General features: G+C 57.0%; 1 protein-coding gene across 1 annotated transcript; it reads left to right on the top strand.

Moving 5' to 3' along the window:
- The first annotated feature begins 5,141 nt into the window (after positions 1-5,141).
- On the top strand, positions 5,142-19,271 carry LOC140411303 (uncharacterized). Its single transcript, XM_072500424.1, has 2 exons — positions 5,142-5,214; positions 16,348-19,271. Exons 1-2 carry the CDS (start codon positions 5,178-5,180, stop codon positions 19,269-19,271), a joined length of 2,961 nt encoding a protein of 986 aa, XP_072356525.1. The 5' UTR covers positions 5,142-5,177.
- Positions 19,272-19,526: the final 255 nt, after the last annotated feature.

Raw genomic sequence — 19,526 nt, 5'->3', positions numbered from 1 at the left:
CATCATCATGCGCCTGAGATCTTTTATCTTTTTACTTTCTCATCATCATTTTTTTCCCTCTCCGCTGCCTGTTCCCTCTATGTTGTGTGTGTGTGTGTGTGGGTGTGTATGTGTGTGTCGGTGTGGGTGTGTGTGTGTGTCGGTGTGGGTGAGGATGTGGGTGTGTGTGTGGGTGTGTATGTGTGTGTGTGGGGGGGTGTATATGTGTGTATATGGATGTGTGTGTGTATATGTGTGTGGGTGTGTCTGCGCTGTTACGACATACGGTCAATTGCTGCCCCACAGGCCCCGGAGTCCCAACAATTAACCAATAATTTGTATATTTGACCCTCGATTGCTCCAATGATTTACAAGAACCAGATTTGTAAGTAAATCAGAAAGGAATAGATTTACAACACGAGACGTGTTACACATGTAATGGTGATAATAGAACAATGGTCTGTGAATCTAATAACACCCCTAACCCCGTCCCACCCTCCACCCAATTACACACAAGACAGACACACGGTGGGGAAGGGGAAGGATCAAAATATTGGGAATTAAAATGGATGAGAGACGAGAATCTTCGTTACTGAGGTAGCGGTCTTTATAGGGGGACATCTTCTCTGCGAGGTGTTGAAATCATCGATTGGTTTGGATCTTCTAGTGTTTGTCTCCAACTAGAACAGGCAGGCTGTAGAATTCTCTCTAGGGAGTCACTTTCATTTGAACAACCTCCACCGGGTGAGGAGGAAACCGGAGCACCTGGAGGAAACCCACGCAGACACGGGGAGAACGTGCAAACTCCACACAGACAGTGACCCAAGCCGGGAATCTAACCTGGGACCCTGGAGCTTTGAAGCATCTGTGCTAACCACTGTGCTACCGTGCCGCCCTCAGATTCCTGGATCACTGGGACCGGTTCTGGGAAGGTGGGACCAGCACAAGTGGGACTAACATCCTTGCTAGTGGGTTTGCTAGTTCTGTTGGGAGGAGCTTAAACTAATTCGGCAGGGGGAAAAAAGAGACCTTGGTGTGTTTGTCCATCGATCTCTGAAGGCAGAGGGACAGGTTAATAGGGGGGGTGAAAAAGGCACAGGGGACACTCGCTTGTATCAATCGGGCATAGATTACAACAGCAGGGAGGCCATGTTGGAGTTGTATAGAACGTTGGTGAGGTCACAGCGGGAGCACTGTGTGTAGTTCTGGTCGCCACATTATAGGAAGGATGTGATTGTACTGGAGGGGGGGGGGCAGAGGAGATTCACCAGGATATTCCTGGGATGGAACATTCCAGTTATGAAGAGAGGTTGGGGCTGGGGTTGTTTTCTCTGGAACAGAGAAGACCGAGGGTGACCTGATCGAGGTGGACAAGATTATGAGGGGCCTGGACAGGGTGGATAGGCAGCAGCTGTTCCCATGAGTTGAAGGGTCAGTTACGAGGGGGACACATGTTCAAGGTGAGGGGCGGGAGGTACAGGGGGATTTGAGGATAACATGGTTTACCCAGAGGGTGGTGACGGTCTGGAACGCAAGGCTTGGGAGGGGGGTAGAGGCGGGTTGCCTCACATCCTTTAACAAGTACCTGGAAGAGCACTCAGCACGTCTGAACATTCGAGGCTATGGGCCGAGGGCTGGCCAATGGGATTAGGATTGGCAGGTCAGATGCCTTTCATGCGTTGGTGCAGACGCGATGGGCTGAAGGGCCTCTTCTCCACTGTATTATTCTGTGAAAGAGCCAAAATGATGGCTGAGTCGCTCCCAATGTGAATCGAGCTTGATGAATTGCGAGGAAAGTGGTCTGTCAGAAGAAAATAAAATGTTTCAACAAAGAGGCCGAGTGAATTTTGAGGCTGGTGAAGGAGCATACACCAATTATTTTCATGTGTGTGGAGACCTTGCTGATTGGTTGGAGCGAGGTCACGCTGGGGACAAAATGTATTCATTGGGCAACCGTGACTGGGATCGGAGTCTCGATCGAGGCTTCTGAAAGAGAATTGGAGAATGGGCTGTGGAGAAAATATCCGCGGGGCTGTGGGGGGGTGAGGCGAGGAGCAGGAGGGACAACGCCTGCAGAGAGCTAGCATGGAAACGTGGGACAGAATGGCCTCCTTCGGTGCTGTAACCATCCCATGTTTCTCATCACATCAGAGATCTATCCCGTCGAGGGCGAGAACAAACCGGGAACAATGGCGGCTGGAGGCCTCGGGCTTTTCCAAATACCAACTCTTGGGAGACCGCTCCGGATTGGGATGCTGTACGATAGACGCAGCGACACCATCATCCCCGGTAAGGGCAGCTCGACACGGATTTAATCCCATTACAGTTCAGTTCAAATATATATTATCCAATCATCGCCCAGGAGAGAAATCCCAATAGTATCTCGGATATAAACACTTCAACAGTGCAGCGCTCCCCCAGTACTGACACTCTGACAGTGCGGCACTCCCCCAGTACTGACCCTCTGACAGTGCGACACTCCCTCAGTACTGACCCTCTGACAGTGCAGCGCTCCCTCAGTACTGACCCTCTGACAGTGCGGCACTCCCTCAGTACTGACCCTCTGACAGTGCAGCACTCCCTCAGTACTGACCCTCTGACAGTGCAGCACTCCCTCAGTACTGACCCTCTGACAGTGCGGCACTCCCTCAGTACTGACCCTCTGACAGTGCAGCTCTCCCTCAGTACTGACCCTCTGACAGTGCAGCACTCCCTCAGTACTGACCCTCTGACAGTGCGGCACACCCTCAGTACTGACCCTCTGACAGTGCAGCTCTCCCTCAGTACTGACCCTCTGACAGTGAAACGCTCCCTCAGTACTGACCCTCTGACAGTGCAGCACTCCCTCAGTACTGACCCTCTGACAGTCCGGCACTCCCTCAGTACTGACCCTCTGACAGTGCGGCACTCCCTCAGTACTGACCCTCTGACAGTGCAGCGCTCCCCCAGTACTGACCCTCTGACAGTGCGGCACTCCCTCAGTACTGACCCTCTGACAGTGCAGCACTCCCTCAGTACTGACCCTCTGACAGTGCAGCACTCCCTCAGTACTGACCCTCTGACAGTCCGGCACTCCCTCAGTACTGACCCTCTGACAGTGCGGCACTCCCTCAGTACTGACCCTCTGACAGTGCAGCGCTCCCCCAGTACTGACCCTCTGACAGTGCGGCACTCCCTCAGTACTGACCCTCTGACAGTGCAGCACTCCCTCAGTACTGACCCTCTGACAGTGCGGCACTCCCTCAGTACTGACCCTCTGACAGTGCAGCACTCCCTCAGTACTGACCCTCTGACAGTGCAGCACTCCCTCAATACTGACCCTCTCACAGTGCAGCACTCCCTCAGTACTGACCCTCTGACAGTGCGGCACTCCCTCAGTACTGACCCTCTGACAGTGCGGCACTCCCTCAGTACTGACCCTCTGACAGTGCAGCACTCCCTCAGTACTGACCCTCTGACAGTGCGGCGCTCCCCCAGTACTGACCCTCTGACAGTGCGGCACTCCCTCAGTACTGACCCACTGACAGTGCGGCACTCCCTCAGTACTGACCCTCTGACAGTGCGGCACTCCCTCAGTACTGACCCTCTGACAGTGCGGCACTCCCTCAGTACTGACTCTCTGACAGTGCAGCACATCCTCAGTACTGACCCTCTGACAGTGCAGCACTCCCTCAGTACTGACCCTCTGACAGTGCAGCACTCCCTCAGTACTGACCCTCTGACAGCGGCACTCCCTCAGTACTGACCCTCTGACAGTGCAGCACTCCCTCAGTACTGACCCTCTGACGGTGCAGCGCTCCCCCAGTACTGACCCTCTGACAGTGCAGCTCTCCCTCAGTACTGACCCTCTGACAGTGCGGCACTCCCTCAGTACTGACCCTCTGACAGTGCGGCACTCCCTCAGTACTGACCCTCTGACAGTGCGGCACTCCCTCAGTACTGACCCTCTGACAGTGCGGCACTCCCTCAGTACTGACCCTCTGACAGTGCAGCACTCCCTCAGTACTGACCCTCTGACAGTGCGGCACTCCCTCAGTACTGACCCTCTGACAGTGCAGCACTCCCTCAGTACTGACCCTCTGACAGTGCAGCACTCCCTCAGTACTGACCCTCTGACAGTGCAGCACTCCCTCAGTACTGACCCTCTGACAGTGCAGCACTCCCTCAGTACTGACCCTCTGACAGTGCAGCACTCCCTCAGTACTGACCCTCTGACAGTGCAGCTCTCCCTCAGTACTGACCCTCTGACAGTATAGCAGACATCTCAAATCCTTGAAGAGGTATCACCAACGCTGCCTGTGTAACATCCGGCAAATCCACTGACAGGACAGGCGTATCAACGCGAGTGTCGTCTCCCGCACTAAACATCCCCAGTATTGAAGCACTGGTCATCCTCGACCAACGGTGAAATGCGGGTCACATTGACCGCAGGCCCGACACGAGAGTCCTGAAACAAGTGACCCATCTAAGCTCTGCAACGGCAAGCGATGTCTAAGAGGGCAGAGGAAGCTCTACAAGGACTCTGAAAGTCCCCCTAAATATATACAACATCCCCAATGACACGTGCGAATCGCTTGCCTCAGAACGCACGAACTGGAGAAGAATCATCCTGGATGCTGAGGGAGTGCCCATGACTCCATCAATACTGACCCTGGAAGTATCTATTCTGCATATTCTGAAATATCCCTTGAAATGTCTGCCACTGAACAACCGTTCAGTATATTTCCAACTTCACTTCAGCGAGCTCCAATTTCATGTCCTCACAGCTGTTCTTATTTTCATTCCAACTAGTCATGGAGCCTCTCTTCCCTCCCTCAAACTGAATGGAAAATACAGTCAGATTCTTGCTGATTGGTTGGAGCGAGGTCAAGCTGGGGACAAAATGTATTCATTGGGCAACCGTGACTGGGATCTGAGTCTCGATCGAGGCTTCTGAAAGAGAATTGGAGAATGGGCTGTGGAGAAAATATCCGCGGGGCTGTGGGGGGGTGAGGCGAGGAGCAGGAGGGACAACGCCTGCAGAGAGCTAGCATGGAAACGTGGGACAGAATGGCCTCCTTCGGTGCTGTAACCATCCCATGTTTCTCATCACATCAGAGATCTATCCCGTCGAGGGCGAGAACAAACCGGGAACAATGGCGGCTGGAGGCCTCGGGCTTTTCCAAATACCAACTCTTGGGAGACCGCTCCGGATTGGGATGCTGTACGATAGACGCAGCGACACCATCATCCCCGGTAAGGGCAGCTCGACACGGATTTAATCCCATTACAGTTCAGTTCAAATATATATTATCCAATCATCGCCCAGGAGAGAAATCCCAATAGTATCTCGGATATAAACACTTCAACAGTGCAGCGCTCCCCCAGTACTGACCCTCTGACAGTGCGACACTCCCTCAGTACTGACCCTCTGACAGTGCAGCACTCCCTCACTACTGACCCTCTGACAGTGCGGCGCTCCCTCAGTACTGACCCTCTGACAGTGCAGCACTCCCTCAGTACTGACCCTCTGACAGTGCGGCACTCCCTCAGTACTGACCCTCTGACAGTGCAGCACTCCCTCAGTACTGACCCTCTGACAGTGCAGCACTCACTCAGTACTGACCCTATGACAGTGCGGCACTCCCTCAGTCCTGACCCTCTGACAGTGTGGCGCTCCCTCAGTACTGACCCTCTGACAGTGCGGCACTCCCTCAGTACTGACCCTCTGACAGTGCGGCACTCCCTCAGTACTGACCCTCTCACAGTGCAGCACTCCCTCAATACTGACCCTACGGCAGTGCGGCACTCCCTCAGTACTGACCCTCTGACAGTGCAGCGCTCCCCCAGTACTGACCCTCTGACAATGCCGCACTCCCTCAGTACTGACCCTCTGACAATGCCGCACTCCCTCAGTACTGACCCTCTGACAGTGCAGCGCTCCCTCAGTACTGACCCTCTGACAATGCCGCACTCCCTCAGTACTGACCCTCTGACAGTGCAGCACTCCCTCAGTGCTGACCCTCTGACAATGCCGCACTCCCTCAGGACTGACCCTCTGACAGTGCAGCACTCCCTCAGTACTGACCCTCTGACAGTGCAGCGCTCCCTCAGTCCTGACCCTCTGACAGTGCAGCGCTCCCCCAGTACTGACCCTCTGACAGTGCAGCACTCCCTCAGTACTGACCCTCTGACAGTGCAGCGCTCCCCCAGTACGGACCCTCTGACACTGCAGCACTCCCTCAGCACTGACCCTCTGACAGTGCGGCACTCCCCCAGTACTGGCCCTCTGACAGTGCAGCACTCCCTCAGTACTGACCCTCTGACAGCGCAGCGATCCCCCAGTACTGACCCTCTGACAGTGCGGCTCTCCCTCAATACTGACCCTCTGACAGTGCAGCACTCCCTCAGTACTGACCCTCTGACAGTGCGGCGCTCCTCAGTACTGACCCTGTGACAGTGCAGCACTCCCTCAGTACTGACCCTCTGACAGTGCGGCACTCCCGCAGTACTGACCCTCTGACAGTGCGGCACTCCCTCAGTACTGACCCTCTGACAGTGCGGCTCTCCCTCAATACTGACCCTCTGACAGTGCAGCACTCCCTCAGTACTGACCCTCTGACAGTGCGGCGCTCCTCAGTACTGACCCTGTGACAGTGCAGCACTCCCTCAGTACTGACCCTCTGACAGTGCGGCACTCCCGCAGTACTGACCCTCTGACAGTGCGGCACTCCCTCAGTACTGACCCTCTGACAGTGCAGCACTCCCTCAGTACTGACCCTCTGACAGTGCGGCACTCCCTCAGTACTGACCCTCTGACAGTGCGGCACTCCCTCAGTACTGACCCTCTGACAGTGCAGCTCTCCCTCAGTACTGACCCTCTGACAGTGCGGCGCTCCCCCAGTACTGACACTCTGACAGTGCAGCACTCCCTCATTACTGACCCTCTGACAGTGCAGCACTCCCTCATTACTGACCCTCTGACAGTGCAGCACTCCCTCAGTACTGACCCTCTGACAGTGCAGCACTCCCTCAGTACTGACCCTCTGACAGTGCAGCTCTCCCTCAGTACTGACCCTCTGACAGTGCGGCACTCCCTCAGTACTGCCCCTCTGACAGTGCGGCACTCCCTCAGTCCTGACCCTCTGACAGTGCAGCTCGCCCTCAGTACTGACCCTCTTGACAGTGTGGCGCTCCCCCAGTACTGACCCTCTGACAGTCGGCAGTCCCTCAGTACTGACCCTCTGACACTGCAGCTCTCCCTCAGTACTGACCCTCTGACAGTGCGGCACTCCCTCAGTACTGACCCTCTGACAGTGTGGCACTCCCTCAGTACTGACCCTCTGACAGTGCAGCACTCCCTCAGTACTGACCCTCTGACAGTGCAGCACTCCCTCAGTACTGACCCTCCGTCAGTGCAGCACTCCCCCAGTACTGACCATCTGACAGTGCAGCACACCCTCAGTACTGACCCTCTGACAGTGCGGCACTCCCTCAATACTGACTCTGACAGTGCAGCACTCCCTCAGTACTGACCCTCTGACAATGCGGCGCTCCCTGAGTACTGACCCTCTAACAGTGCAGCACTCCCTCAGTACTGACCCTCTGACAGTGCAGCTCTCCCTCAGTACTGACCCTCTGACAGTGCAGCTCTCCCTCAGTACTGACCCTCTGACAGTGCGGCGCTCCCCCAGTACTGACCCTCTGACAGTGTGGCACTCCCTCAGTACTGACCCTCTGACAGTGCGGCACTCCCTCAGTACTGACCCTCTGACAGTGCGGCACTCCCGCAGTACTGACCCTCTGACAGTGCGGCACTCCCTCAGTACTGACACTCTGACAGTGCGGCACTCCCTCAGTACTGACCGCCTAGAGTGCGGCACTCCCGCAGTACTGACCCTTTGACAGTGCAGCACTCCCTCAGTACTGACCCTCTGACAGTGCGGCACTCCCTCAGTACTGACCCTCTGACAGTGCGGCACTCCCTCAGTACTGACCGCCTAGAGTGCGGCACTCCCGCAGTACTGACCCTTTGACAGTGCAGCACTCCCTCAGTACTGACCCTGACAGTGCAGCACTCCCTCCGTACTGAGCCTCTGACAGTGCGTCCTTCCCTCAGTACTGACCCTCTGACAGTGCAGCACTCCCTGCGTACTGACCCTCTGACAGTGCGGCACACCCTCAGTACTGACCCTCTGACAGTGCGGCACTCCCTCAGTACTGACCGCCTGAGAGTGCGGCACTCCCGCAGTACTGACCCTTTGACAGTGCAGCACTCCCTCAGTACTGAACCTCTGACAGTGCAGCACTCCCTCAGTACTGACCCTCTGACAGTGCAGCACTCCCTCAGCACTGACCCTCTGGCAGTGCAGCACTCCCTCAGTACTGTCCCTCTGACAGTGCGGCGCTCCCTCAGTACTGACCCTCTGACAGTGCAGCACTCCCTCAGTACTGACCCTCTGACAGTGCGGCACTCCCTCAGTACTGACCGCCTGAGAGTGCGGCACTCCCGCAGTACTGACCCTTTGACAGTGCAGCACTCCCTCAGTACTGAACCTCTGACAGTGCAGCACTCCCTCAGTACTGACCCTCTGACAGTGCAGCACTCCCTCAGTACTGACCCTCTGACAGTGCGGCACTCCCTCAGTACTGACACTCTGACAGTGCAGCACTCCCTCAGTACTGACCCTCTGACAGTGTGGCGCTCCCTCAGTACTGACCCTCTGACAGTGCGGCACTCCCTCAGTCCTGACCCTCTGACAGTGTGGCGCTCCCTCAGTACTGACCCTCTGACAGTGTGGCGCTCCCTCAGTACTGACCCTCTGACAGTGCAGCGCTCCCTCAGTACTGACCCTATGACAGTGCGGCACTCCCTCAGTCCTGACCCTCTGACAGTGTGGCGCTCCCTCAGTACTGACCCTCTGACAGTGCGGCACTCCCTCAGTACTGACCCTCTGACAGTGCGGCACTCCCTCAGTACTGACCCTCTCACAGTGCAGCACTCCCTCAATACTGACCCTACGGCAGTGCGGCACTCCCTCAGTACTGACCCTCTGACAGTGCAGCGCTCCCCCAGTACTGACCCTCTGACAATGCCGCACTCCCTCAGTACTGACCCTCTGACAATGCCGCACTCCCTCAGTACTGACCCTCTGACAGTGCAGCGCTCCCTCAGTACTGACCCTCTGACAATGCCGCACTCCCTCAGTACTGACCCTCTGACAGTGCAGCACTCCCTCAGTGCTGACCCTCTGACAATGCCGCACTCCCTCAGGACTGACCCTCTGACAGTGCAGCACTCCCTCAGTACTGACCCTCTGACAGTGCAGCGCTCCCTCAGTCCTGACCCTCTGACAGTGCAGCGCTCCCCCAGTACTGACCCTGTGACAGTGCAGCACTCCCTCAGTACTGACCCTCTGACAGTGCGGCACTCCCGCAGTACTGACCCTCTGACAGTGCGGCACTCCCTCAGTACTGACCCTCTGACAGTGCGGCTCTCCCTCAATACTGACCCTCTGACAGTGCAGCACTCCCTCAGTACTGACCCTCTGACAGTGCGGCGCTCCTCAGTACTGACCCTGTGACAGTGCAGCACTCCCTCAGTACTGACCCTCTGACAGTGCGGCACTCCCGCAGTACTGACCCTCTGACAGTGCGGCACTCCCTCAGTACTGACCCTCTGACAGTGCAGCACTCCCTCAGTACTGACCCTCTGACAGTGCGGCACTCCCTCAGTACTGACCCTCTGACAGTGCGGCACTCCCTCAGTACTGACCCTCTGACAGTGCAGCTCTCCCTCAGTACTGACCCTCTGACAGTGCGGCGCTCCCCCAGTACTGACACTCTGACAGTGCAGCACTCCCTCATTACTGACCCTCTGACAGTGCAGCACTCCCTCATTACTGACCCTCTGACAGTGCAGCACTCCCTCAGTACTGACCCTCTGACAGTGCAGCACTCCCTCATTACTGACCCTCTGACAGTGCGGCACTCCCTCAGTACTGACCCTCTGACAGTGCAGCACTCCCTCAGTACTGACCCTCTGACAGTGCAGCACTCCCTCAGTACTGACCCTCTGACAGTGCAGCACTCCCTCAGTACTGACCCTCTGACAGTGCAGCTCTCCCTCAGTACTGACCCTCTGACAGTGCGGCACTCCCTCAGTACTGCCCCTCTGACAGTGCGGCACTCCCTCAGTCCTGACCCTCTGACAGTGCAGCTCGCCCTCAGTACTGACCCTCTTGACAGTGTGGCGCTCCCCCAGTACTGACCCTCTGACAGTCGGCACTCCCTCAGTACTGACCCTCTGACACTGCAGCTCTCCCTCAGTACTGACCCTCTGACAGTGCGGCACTCCCTCAGTACTGACCCTCTGACAGTGTGGCACTCCCTCAGTACTGACCCTCTGACAGTGCAGCACTCCCTCAGTACTGACCCTCTGACAGTGCAGCACTCCCTCAGTACTGACCCTCCGTCAGTGCAGCACTGCCCCAGTACTGACCATCTGACAGTGCAGCACACCCTCAGTACTGACCCTCTGACAGTGCGGCACTCCCTCAATACTGACTCTGACAGTGCAGCACTCCCTCAGTACTGACCCTCTGACAATGCGGCGCTCCCTGAGTACTGACCCTCTAACAGTGCAGCACTCCCTCAGTACTGACCCTCTGACAGTGCAGCTCTCCCTCAGTACTGACCCTCTGACAGTGCAGCTCTCCCTCAGTACTGACCCTCTGACAGTGCGGCGCTCCCCCAGTACTGACCCTCTGACAGTGTGGCACTCCCTCAGTACTGACCCTCTGACAGTGCGGCACTCCCTCAGTACTGACCCTCTGACAGTGCGGCACTCCCTCAGTACTGACCCTCTGACAGTGCGGCACTCCCTCAGTACTGACCCTCTGACAGTGCGGCACTCCCGCAGTACTGACCCTCTGACAGTGCGGCACTCCCTCAGTACTGACACTCTGACAGTGCGGCACTCCCTCAGTACTGACCGCCTAGAGTGCGGCACTACCGCAGTACTGACCCTTTGACAGTGCAGCACTCCCTCAGTACTGACCCTCTGACAGTGCGGCACTCCCTCAGTACTGACCCTCTGACAGTGCGGCACTCCCTCAGTACTGACCGCCTAGAGTGCGGCACTCCCGCAGTACTGACCCTTTGACAGTGCAGCACTCCCTCAGTACTGACCCTGACAGTGCAGCACTCCCTCCGTACTGAGCCTCTGACAGTGCGTCCTTCCCTCAGTACTGACCCTCTGACTGTGCAGCACTCCCTGCGTACTGACCCTCTGACAGTGCGGCACACCCTCAGTACTGACCCTCTGACAGTGCGGCACTCCCTCAGTACTGACGGCCTGAGAGTGCGGCACTCCCGCAGTACTGACCCTTTGACAGTGCAGCACTCCCTCAGTACTGAACCTCTGACAGTGCAGCACTCCCTCAGTACTGACCCTCTGACAGTGCAGCACTCCCTCAGCACTGACCCTCTGGCAGTGCAGCACTCCCTCAGTACTGTCCCTCTGACAGTGCGGCGCTCCCTCAGTACTGACCCTCTGACAGTGCAGCACTCCCTCAGTACTGACCCTCTGACAGTGCGGCACTCCCTCAGTACTGACCGCCTGAGAGTGCGGCACTCCCGCAGTACTGACCCTTTGACAGTGCAGCACTCCCTCAGTACTGAACCTCTGACAGTGCAGCACTCCCTCAGTACTGACCCTCTGACAGTGCAGCACTCCCTCAGCACTGACCCTCTGGCAGTGCAGCACTCCCTCAGTACTGTCCCTCTGACAGTGCGGCGCTCCCTCAGTACTGACCCTCTGACAGTGCAGCACTCCCTCAGTACTGACCCTCTGACAGTGCAGCACTCCCTCAGTACTGTCCCTCTGACAGTGCGGCGCTCCCTCAGTACTGACCCTCTGACAGTGCAGCACTCCCTCAGTACTGACCCTCTGACAGTGCGGCACTCCCTCAGTACTGACCGCCTGAGAGTGCGGCACTCCCGCAGTACTGACCCTTTGACAGTGCAGCACTCCCTCAGTACTGAACCTCTGACAGTGCAGCACTCCCTCAGTACTGACCCTCTGACAGTGCAGCACTCCCTCAGCACTGACCCTCTGGCAGTGCAGCACTCCCTCAGTACTGTCCCTCTGACAGTGCGGCGCTCCCTCAGTACTGACCCTCTGACAGTGCAGCACTCCCTCAGTACTGACCCTCTGACAGTGCAGCACTCCCTCAGTACTGACTCTCTGACAGTGCAGCACCCCCTCAGTACTGACCCTCTGACAGTGCAGCACTCCCTCAGTACTGACCCTCTGACAGTGCAGCACTCCCTCAGTACTGACCCACTGACAGTGCAGCACTCCCTCAGTACTGACCCTCTGACAGTGCAGCACTCCCTCAGTACTGACCCTCTGACAGTGCAGCACTCCCTCAGTACTGACCCTCTGACAGTGCGGCACTCCCTCAGTACTGACCCTCTGACAGTGCAGCACTCCCTCAGTACTGACCCTCTGACAGTGCGGAACTCCCTCAGTACTGACCCTCTGTCAGTGCGGCACTCCCTCAGTACTGACCCTCTGTCAGTGCGGCACTCCCTCAGTACTGACCCTCTGACAGTGCAGCACTCCCTCAGGACTGACCCTCTGTCAGTGCAGCACTCCCTCTGTACTGACCCTCTGACAGTGCAGCGCTCCCTCAGTCCTGACCCTCTGACAGTGCAGCGCTCCCCCAGTACTGACCCTCTGACAGTGCGGCACTCCCCCAGTACTGGCCCTCTGACAGTGCAGCACTCCCTCAGTACTGACCCTCTGACAGCGCAGCGATCCCCCAGTACTGACCCTCTGACAGTGCAGCACTCCCTCAGTACTGACCCTCTGACAGTGCAGCACTCCCTCAGTACTGACCCTCTGACAGTGCGGCTCTCCCTCAATACTGACCCTCTGACAGTGCAGCACTCCCTCAGTACTGACCCTCTGACAGTGCGGCGCTCCTCAGTACTGACCCTGTGACAGTGCAGCACTCCCTCAGTACTGACCCTCTGACAGTGCGGCACTCCCGCAGTACTGACCCTCTGACAGTGCGGCACTCCCTCAGTACTGACCCTCTGACAGTGCAGCACTCCGTCAGTACTGACCCTCTGACAGTGCGGCACTCCCTCAGTACTGACCCTCTGACAGTGCGGCACTCCCTCAGTACTGACCCTCTGACAGTGCAGCTCTCCCTCAGTACTGACCCTCTGACAGTGCGGCGCTCCCCCAGTACTGACACTCTGACAGTGCAGCACTCCCTCATTACTGACCCTCTGACAGTGCAGCACTCCCTCATTACTGACCCTCTGACAGTGCAGCACTCCCTCAGTACTGACCCTCTGACAGTGCAGCACTCCCTCATTACTGACCCTCTGACAGTGCGGCACTCCCTCAGTACTGACCCTCTGACAGTGCAGCACTCCCTCAGTACTGACCCTCTGACAGTGCAGCACTCCCTCAGTACTGACCCTCTGACAGTGCAGCACTCCCTCAGTACTGACCCTCTGACAGTGCAGCTCTCCCTCAGTACTGACCCTCTGAATGTGCGGCACTCCCTCAGTACTGCCCCTCTGACAGTGCGGCACTCCCTCAGTCCTGACCCTCTGTCAGTGCAGCTCGCCCTCAGTACTGACCCTCTTGACAGTGTGGCGCTCCCCCAGTACTGACCCTCTGACAGTCGGCACTCCCTCAGTACTGACCCTCTGACACTGCGGCTCTCCCTCAGTACTGACCCTCTGACAGTGCGGCACTCCCTCAGTACTGACCCTCTGACAGTGTGGCACTCCCTCAGTACTGACCCTCTGACAGTGCAGCACTCCCTCAGTACTGACCCTCTGACAGTGCAGCACTCCCTCAGTACTGACCCTCCGTCAGTGCAGCACTCCCCCAGTACTGACCATCTGACAGTGCAGCACACCCTCAGTACTGACCCTCTGACAGTGCAGCACTCCCTCAGTACAGACCCTCTGACAGTGCGGCACTCCCTCAGTACTGACCCTCTGACAGTGCGGCACTCCCTCAATACTGACTCTCTGACAGTGCAGCACTCCCTCAGTACTGACCCTCTGACAGTGCAGCACTCCCTCAGTACTGACCCTGACAGTGCAGCACTCCCTCAGTACTGACCCTCTGACAGTGCAGCACTCCCTCAGTACTGACCCTCTGACAGTGTGGCACTCCCTCAGTACTGACCCTCTGACAGTGCGTCCTTCCCTCAGTACTGACCCTCTGACAGTGCAGCACTCCCTCCGTACTGACCCTCTGACAGTGTGGCACTCCCTCAGTACTGACCCTCTGACAGTGCGGCACTCCCTCAGTACTGACCCTCTGACAGTGCGGCACTCCCGCAGTACTGACCCTCTGACAGTGCGGCACTCCCTCAGTACTGACCCTCTGACAGTGCGGCACTCCCTCAGTACTGACCGCCTAGAGTGCGGCACTCCCGCAGTACTGACCCTTTGACAGTGCAGCACTCCCTCAGTACTGACCCTCTGACAGTGCGGCACTCCCTCAGTACTGACCCTCTGACAGTGCGGCACTCCCTCAGTACTGACCGCCTAGAGTGCGGCACTCCCGCAGTACTGACCCTTTGACAGTGCAGCACTCCCTCAGTACTGACCCTCTGACAGTGAGCACTCCCTCAGTACTGACCCTCTGACAGTGCAGCACTCCCTCAGTACTGACCCTCTGACAGTGCAGCACTCCCTCAGTACTGACCCTGACAGTGCAGCACTCCCTCCGTACTGAGCCTCTGACAGTGCGTCCTTCCCTCAGTACTGACCCTCTGACAGTGCAGCACTCCCTCCGTACTGACCCTCTGACAGTGCGGCACTCCCTCAGTACTGACCCTCTGACAGTGCGGCACTCCCTCAGTACTGATACTCTGACAGTGCAGCACTCCCTCAGTCCTGGCCCTCTGACAGTGCGGCACTCCCTCAGTACTGACCGCCTGAGAGTGCGGCACTCCCGCAGTACTGACCCTTTGACAGTGCAGCACTCCCTCAGTACTGACCCTCTGACAGTGCAGCACTCCCTCAGCACTGACCCTCTGGCAGTGCAGCACTCCCTCAGTACTGTCCCTCTGACAGTGCGGCGCTCCCTCAGTACTGACCCTCTGACAGTGCAGCACTCCCTCAGTACTGACCCTCTGACAGTGCAGCACTCCCTCAGTACTGTCCCTCTGACAGTGCAGCACTCCCTCAGTACTGACCCTGACAGTGCAGCACTCCCTCAGTACTGACTCTCTGACAGTGCAGCACCCCCTCAGTAGACCCTCTGACAGTGCAGCACTCCCTCAGTACTGACCCTCTGACAGTGCAGCACTCCCTCAGTACTGACCCACTGACAGTGCAGCACTCCCTCAGTACTGACCCTCTGACAGTGCAGCACTCCCTCAGTACTGACCCTCTGACAGTGCAGCACTCCCTCAGTACTGACCCTCTGACAGTGCGGCACTCCCTCAGTACTGACCCTCTGACAGTGCAGCACTCCCTCAGTACTGACACTCTGACAGTGCGGCACTCCCTCAGTACTGACCCTCTGACAGTGCGGAACTCCCTCAGTACTGACCCTCTGTCAGTGCGGCACTCCCTCAGTACTGACCCTCTGTCAGTGCGGCACTCCCTCAGTACTGACCCTCTGTCAGTGCGGCACTCCCTCAGTACTGACCCTCTGACAGTGCAGCACTCCCTCAGGACTGACCCTCTGTCAGTGCAGCACTCCCTCTGTACTGACCCTCTGACAGTGCGGCACTTCCTCAGTACTGACCCTCTGACAGTGCGGCACTCCCTCAGTACTGACCCTCTGACAGTGCAGCACTCCCTCAGTACTGACACTCTGACAGTGCAGCACTCCCTCAGTCCTGGCCCTCTGACAGTGCAGCTCTCACTCAGTACTGACCCTCTGACAGTGCGGCAATCCCTCAGTACTGACACTCTGACAGTGCGGCACTCCCTCAGTACTGACCCTCTGACAGTGCAGCACTCCCTCAGTACTGACCCTCTGACAGTGCGGCACTCCCTCAGTACTGACCCTCTGACAGTTCAGCACTCCCTCAGTACTGACCCTCTGACAGTGCAGCACTCCCTCAGTCCTGGCCCTCTGACAGTGCGGCACTCTCTCAGTGCTGACCCTCTGACAGTGCGGCACTCCCTCAGTACTGACCCTCTGACAGTGCAGCGCTCCCTCAGTACTGACCCTCTGACAGTGCAGCACTCCCTCAGTACTGACCCTCTGACAGTGCAGCACTCCCTCAGTACTGACCCTCTGACAGTGCGGCACTCCCTCAGTACTGACCCTCTGACAGTGCAGCGCTCCCTCAGTACTGACGGTCAATTCTGTTGTCCATCTTTTTGTTGCAGGTGTCACGTTATGGGATCTGGCTGAACTGCAGAAAAACATTGATGTGCAGCCGAAACCCAGCACCGACTTTAAGCTGATTTCCAGCGACTCCATCCAGGACAAGTCTTCTGCCTTGGGCGTTGAAGCCTCGCTGTCGGCCAGCTTTCTGGGGGGGCTGGTGGAGGTGAGTGGCTCTGCCAAATATCTGAATGACGTGAAAAAATCCACGGAGCAGGCCCGCCTCACCCTTCAGTACCGAGCGACAACGCGCTTCGAGGAGCTGACCATGAGCCAACTGGGCCCCCAGCATATCACCTACCAAAGTGTCTTTGAGCAGGACGCAGCTACTCACGTTGTCACGGGCGTGTTGTACGGTGCTCAGGTCTTCCTTGTGTTTGACCGAGACTATTCGTCCGGCGACAATGTGCAGGAAGTCGAGGGCACCCTACACGTCATGGTTAAGAAAATCCCCACTTTCCAGATCGAGGGGAAGGGCTCCTTGAAGCTCTCCGACGCGGAGAAGAAAACCGTTGAGTCCTTCAGCTGCACGTTTCATGGAGATTTCTTCCTCGACAGAAACCCTGAGAGTTACCAGGAAGCTGTTGAGCTTTACGCGTCGCTGCCCAAGTTACTGGGTGAACAGGGAGAGAAGGCAGTGCCCCTGACAGCCTGGTTGTACCCTCTGGAGAGGTTGGACTCGAGGGCGGCCCAGCTCGAGCGGGAGATCAGTGTCGAGCTGGTCAATCGCTGCCAGATGATCTTCGATCAGTCCCGGGACATCGCGATGAGGTGCAACGATCTGATCAAAAGCCCGGCGCACAGAGCATTCTCCGAGTTGCAGGGAAAGGTCGAATCCTTCAAGGCAAGTTGCCTGGAAAAGCAGACGGTGTTTCAGAAAGAGCTGTCAGAAATCCTGCCGTCCATCCGGGGCCTGGGGAAGGAGGAATCCGTCCTGGCGGACATGTTGATACAGAAAGACCAATCGCCATTCAGCTACTCCTGTCTGAACACTTGGCTGGAGCAGAGGGAGGAGGAAGCAGACACGGTCCAGGGATACTTGGCCATGTTGGGAGTGGACGTTCTGACCTACAGACAGTTGGGTAAGGTGTTGAACGACCCAATGATCCAATCCCTTGTCTGCTTTGCGTTCACCTCATTGGGAGAGACGGATACCTATCTCCAGGAGCTCTCCAATCACCTCAGGAGCCCCCGGTCAGGGACAGAACCAGTCCGTACATCGCAGGGCGACACAATTCAGCCGAGCCAGGCCTGGTTCAATGTCGAATCTGTGTCACATCGGATGAGGGAATCGGCAAGTCAGTTCCAGCAATTCATAGATTTCTACAAATCCTGTGATTCAGAAATCAGTAAGATCGCAATCGCCTCAGTGGATGACAAGAGTTGTCCTGGAGCCTCGGTTTTCCTGTACGAACAGGGCATTCTGGTCAAGAAGGAACTTACACTGCAGAAACCTGACATCCCGGTGATCTGCGAAGTCAGTGGTTCCAGTGTAACTCTCCAGCTCAAGGCCCCTGTGGACCACACTGGGCCAGTGCTGGTGTTCAAGGTGGGCTACAGGGCTGTGGAGGACAGGGATTGGCACTGGCAGGATGAGACATTCACCGTGTCAGGGCTACATCCACACACACACTACCAGTTCAGGTTGGCACCAGTGTACAAGCCATGGATAGGCCTGCTCAGTGATCCGACTGACAGGGTCCTCACCCTTCCTGCCACTTCACCTGGTCAGGTTTCACTCTCCGACATTCTGCCCACTTCTCTAACCGTCAGCTGGGCCCCTCCAGCCCTGGTTGGTGATGGTGTGAGCATTGGGCATTACTTTATTGAGTATCAGAGAGGGGAGAGCCAGGAGAGCCCATGGAGTGGGCTAAGGACGGAGGGTCCGAGCTGTGTGTACACTCTGGACAGTCTGAGCATCGGCACTCCCTATAGGTTCCGAGTGACCGCTGACTGCGGGGCAGCGGGCCGCAGCGATCCGAGTCAGGAGGTGATGACCGTGACTCCGAGGGAGAAGACCCCAGCTCAGTTGGCAGAGAGACTCCGCCGAGAGAGCAAGCTGGTGAGGGCTGGCAGGCCGGCGGTGTACCAGCTCCCGCTGGCGAGGGAGGACGCTGATTCGACTTACAGAACGTTCACCTTTGGGACATCTGGGCCCTCGGCCAATCACAGATCAATCTCTCTCATTGGGAATGAGGTATCGGGAATAAGTGATTTTGTCGATGGTCTGATAAATTACATCCTGGGAGTGGACTGGGAAGACGAGTTCCGGTTCCAGTTAACGGAGGATCTGAGGAAGTGGGACCACGGTCTGGGGATGATATTCAAAATCCATCACCAGGAGGGGTTCCGGGTCCCATTCTCTCTCTCCATTATAATTCTAAATCCAGCAATATTTCATAATCCTGACCAAGTCTTTTCCGTACTACCTATGTCAATTCACAAAATGACCGATGAGATTGATCAATTCCAAAACAGCAATCTGAATTCTGACTTTGTGTGCGCCCTGGTCGAATCGTCAGCAGTTTCTCTGCAGGGTGAAATCAGTAGACTGATGACTGTGAATTCTGGAGCAAAGCTCCAGCTCCTGATCACGTCTTGTGACGAGCAGTCTCCTGCCATTGTGAGGGTGCTTCAGAATTCCCAGATTCCCTTCCCCAGAGACGGAGAGGGCTTCCCGATCCACTACTGCTTCAACCTGTCCGGCCTATTCGCTGCCAACCGCTGCCTCCGGGAGCTCACAGCTGAGGGGCGAGGCGAGGGGGGAGAGGAGTCGGGGGCTAGGGGCGGAGGGAGTGCGGAGGACGGGCCCTCAGTTGGAGGCGAGGCGTGGCGAGTCAGGATGAGGAGTACATTTTGGGCTATGAACAGCGACAGCTTCAGGAGCTTCCTGACGGAGCTGAACCGCTCGAAGCCTCAGGGGTAGACAGGAATTAACAACAGGGAGAAGGGTATTTCAGACCCAGAGGGGGTTAAATTACAGGGACATGTGTACAATTGGCTGTAATATATCGAGTGACGCGGACTGAGGGGTTAATCTAATCGATTCTGCTCTGCATAAGCGTCCTCACACCCTCTTTGCCCCCCTCCCCACCCCATCAACACACCCTTCTGTTCCTTACACTCTCGTGTATTTATCCAACTTCCCCTTAAATACATCAACACCATTTCCCTCAACCAC

The sequence above is a fragment of the Scyliorhinus torazame genome, chromosome 4 (assembly GCF_047496885.1).
Source record: "Scyliorhinus torazame isolate Kashiwa2021f chromosome 4, sScyTor2.1, whole genome shotgun sequence".
NCBI lineage: Eukaryota > Metazoa > Chordata > Chondrichthyes > Carcharhiniformes > Scyliorhinidae > Scyliorhinus > Scyliorhinus torazame.
The sequence above is the reverse complement of the archived record's forward strand: the minus strand, read 5'-3'. Positions and strand labels throughout refer to the sequence as shown.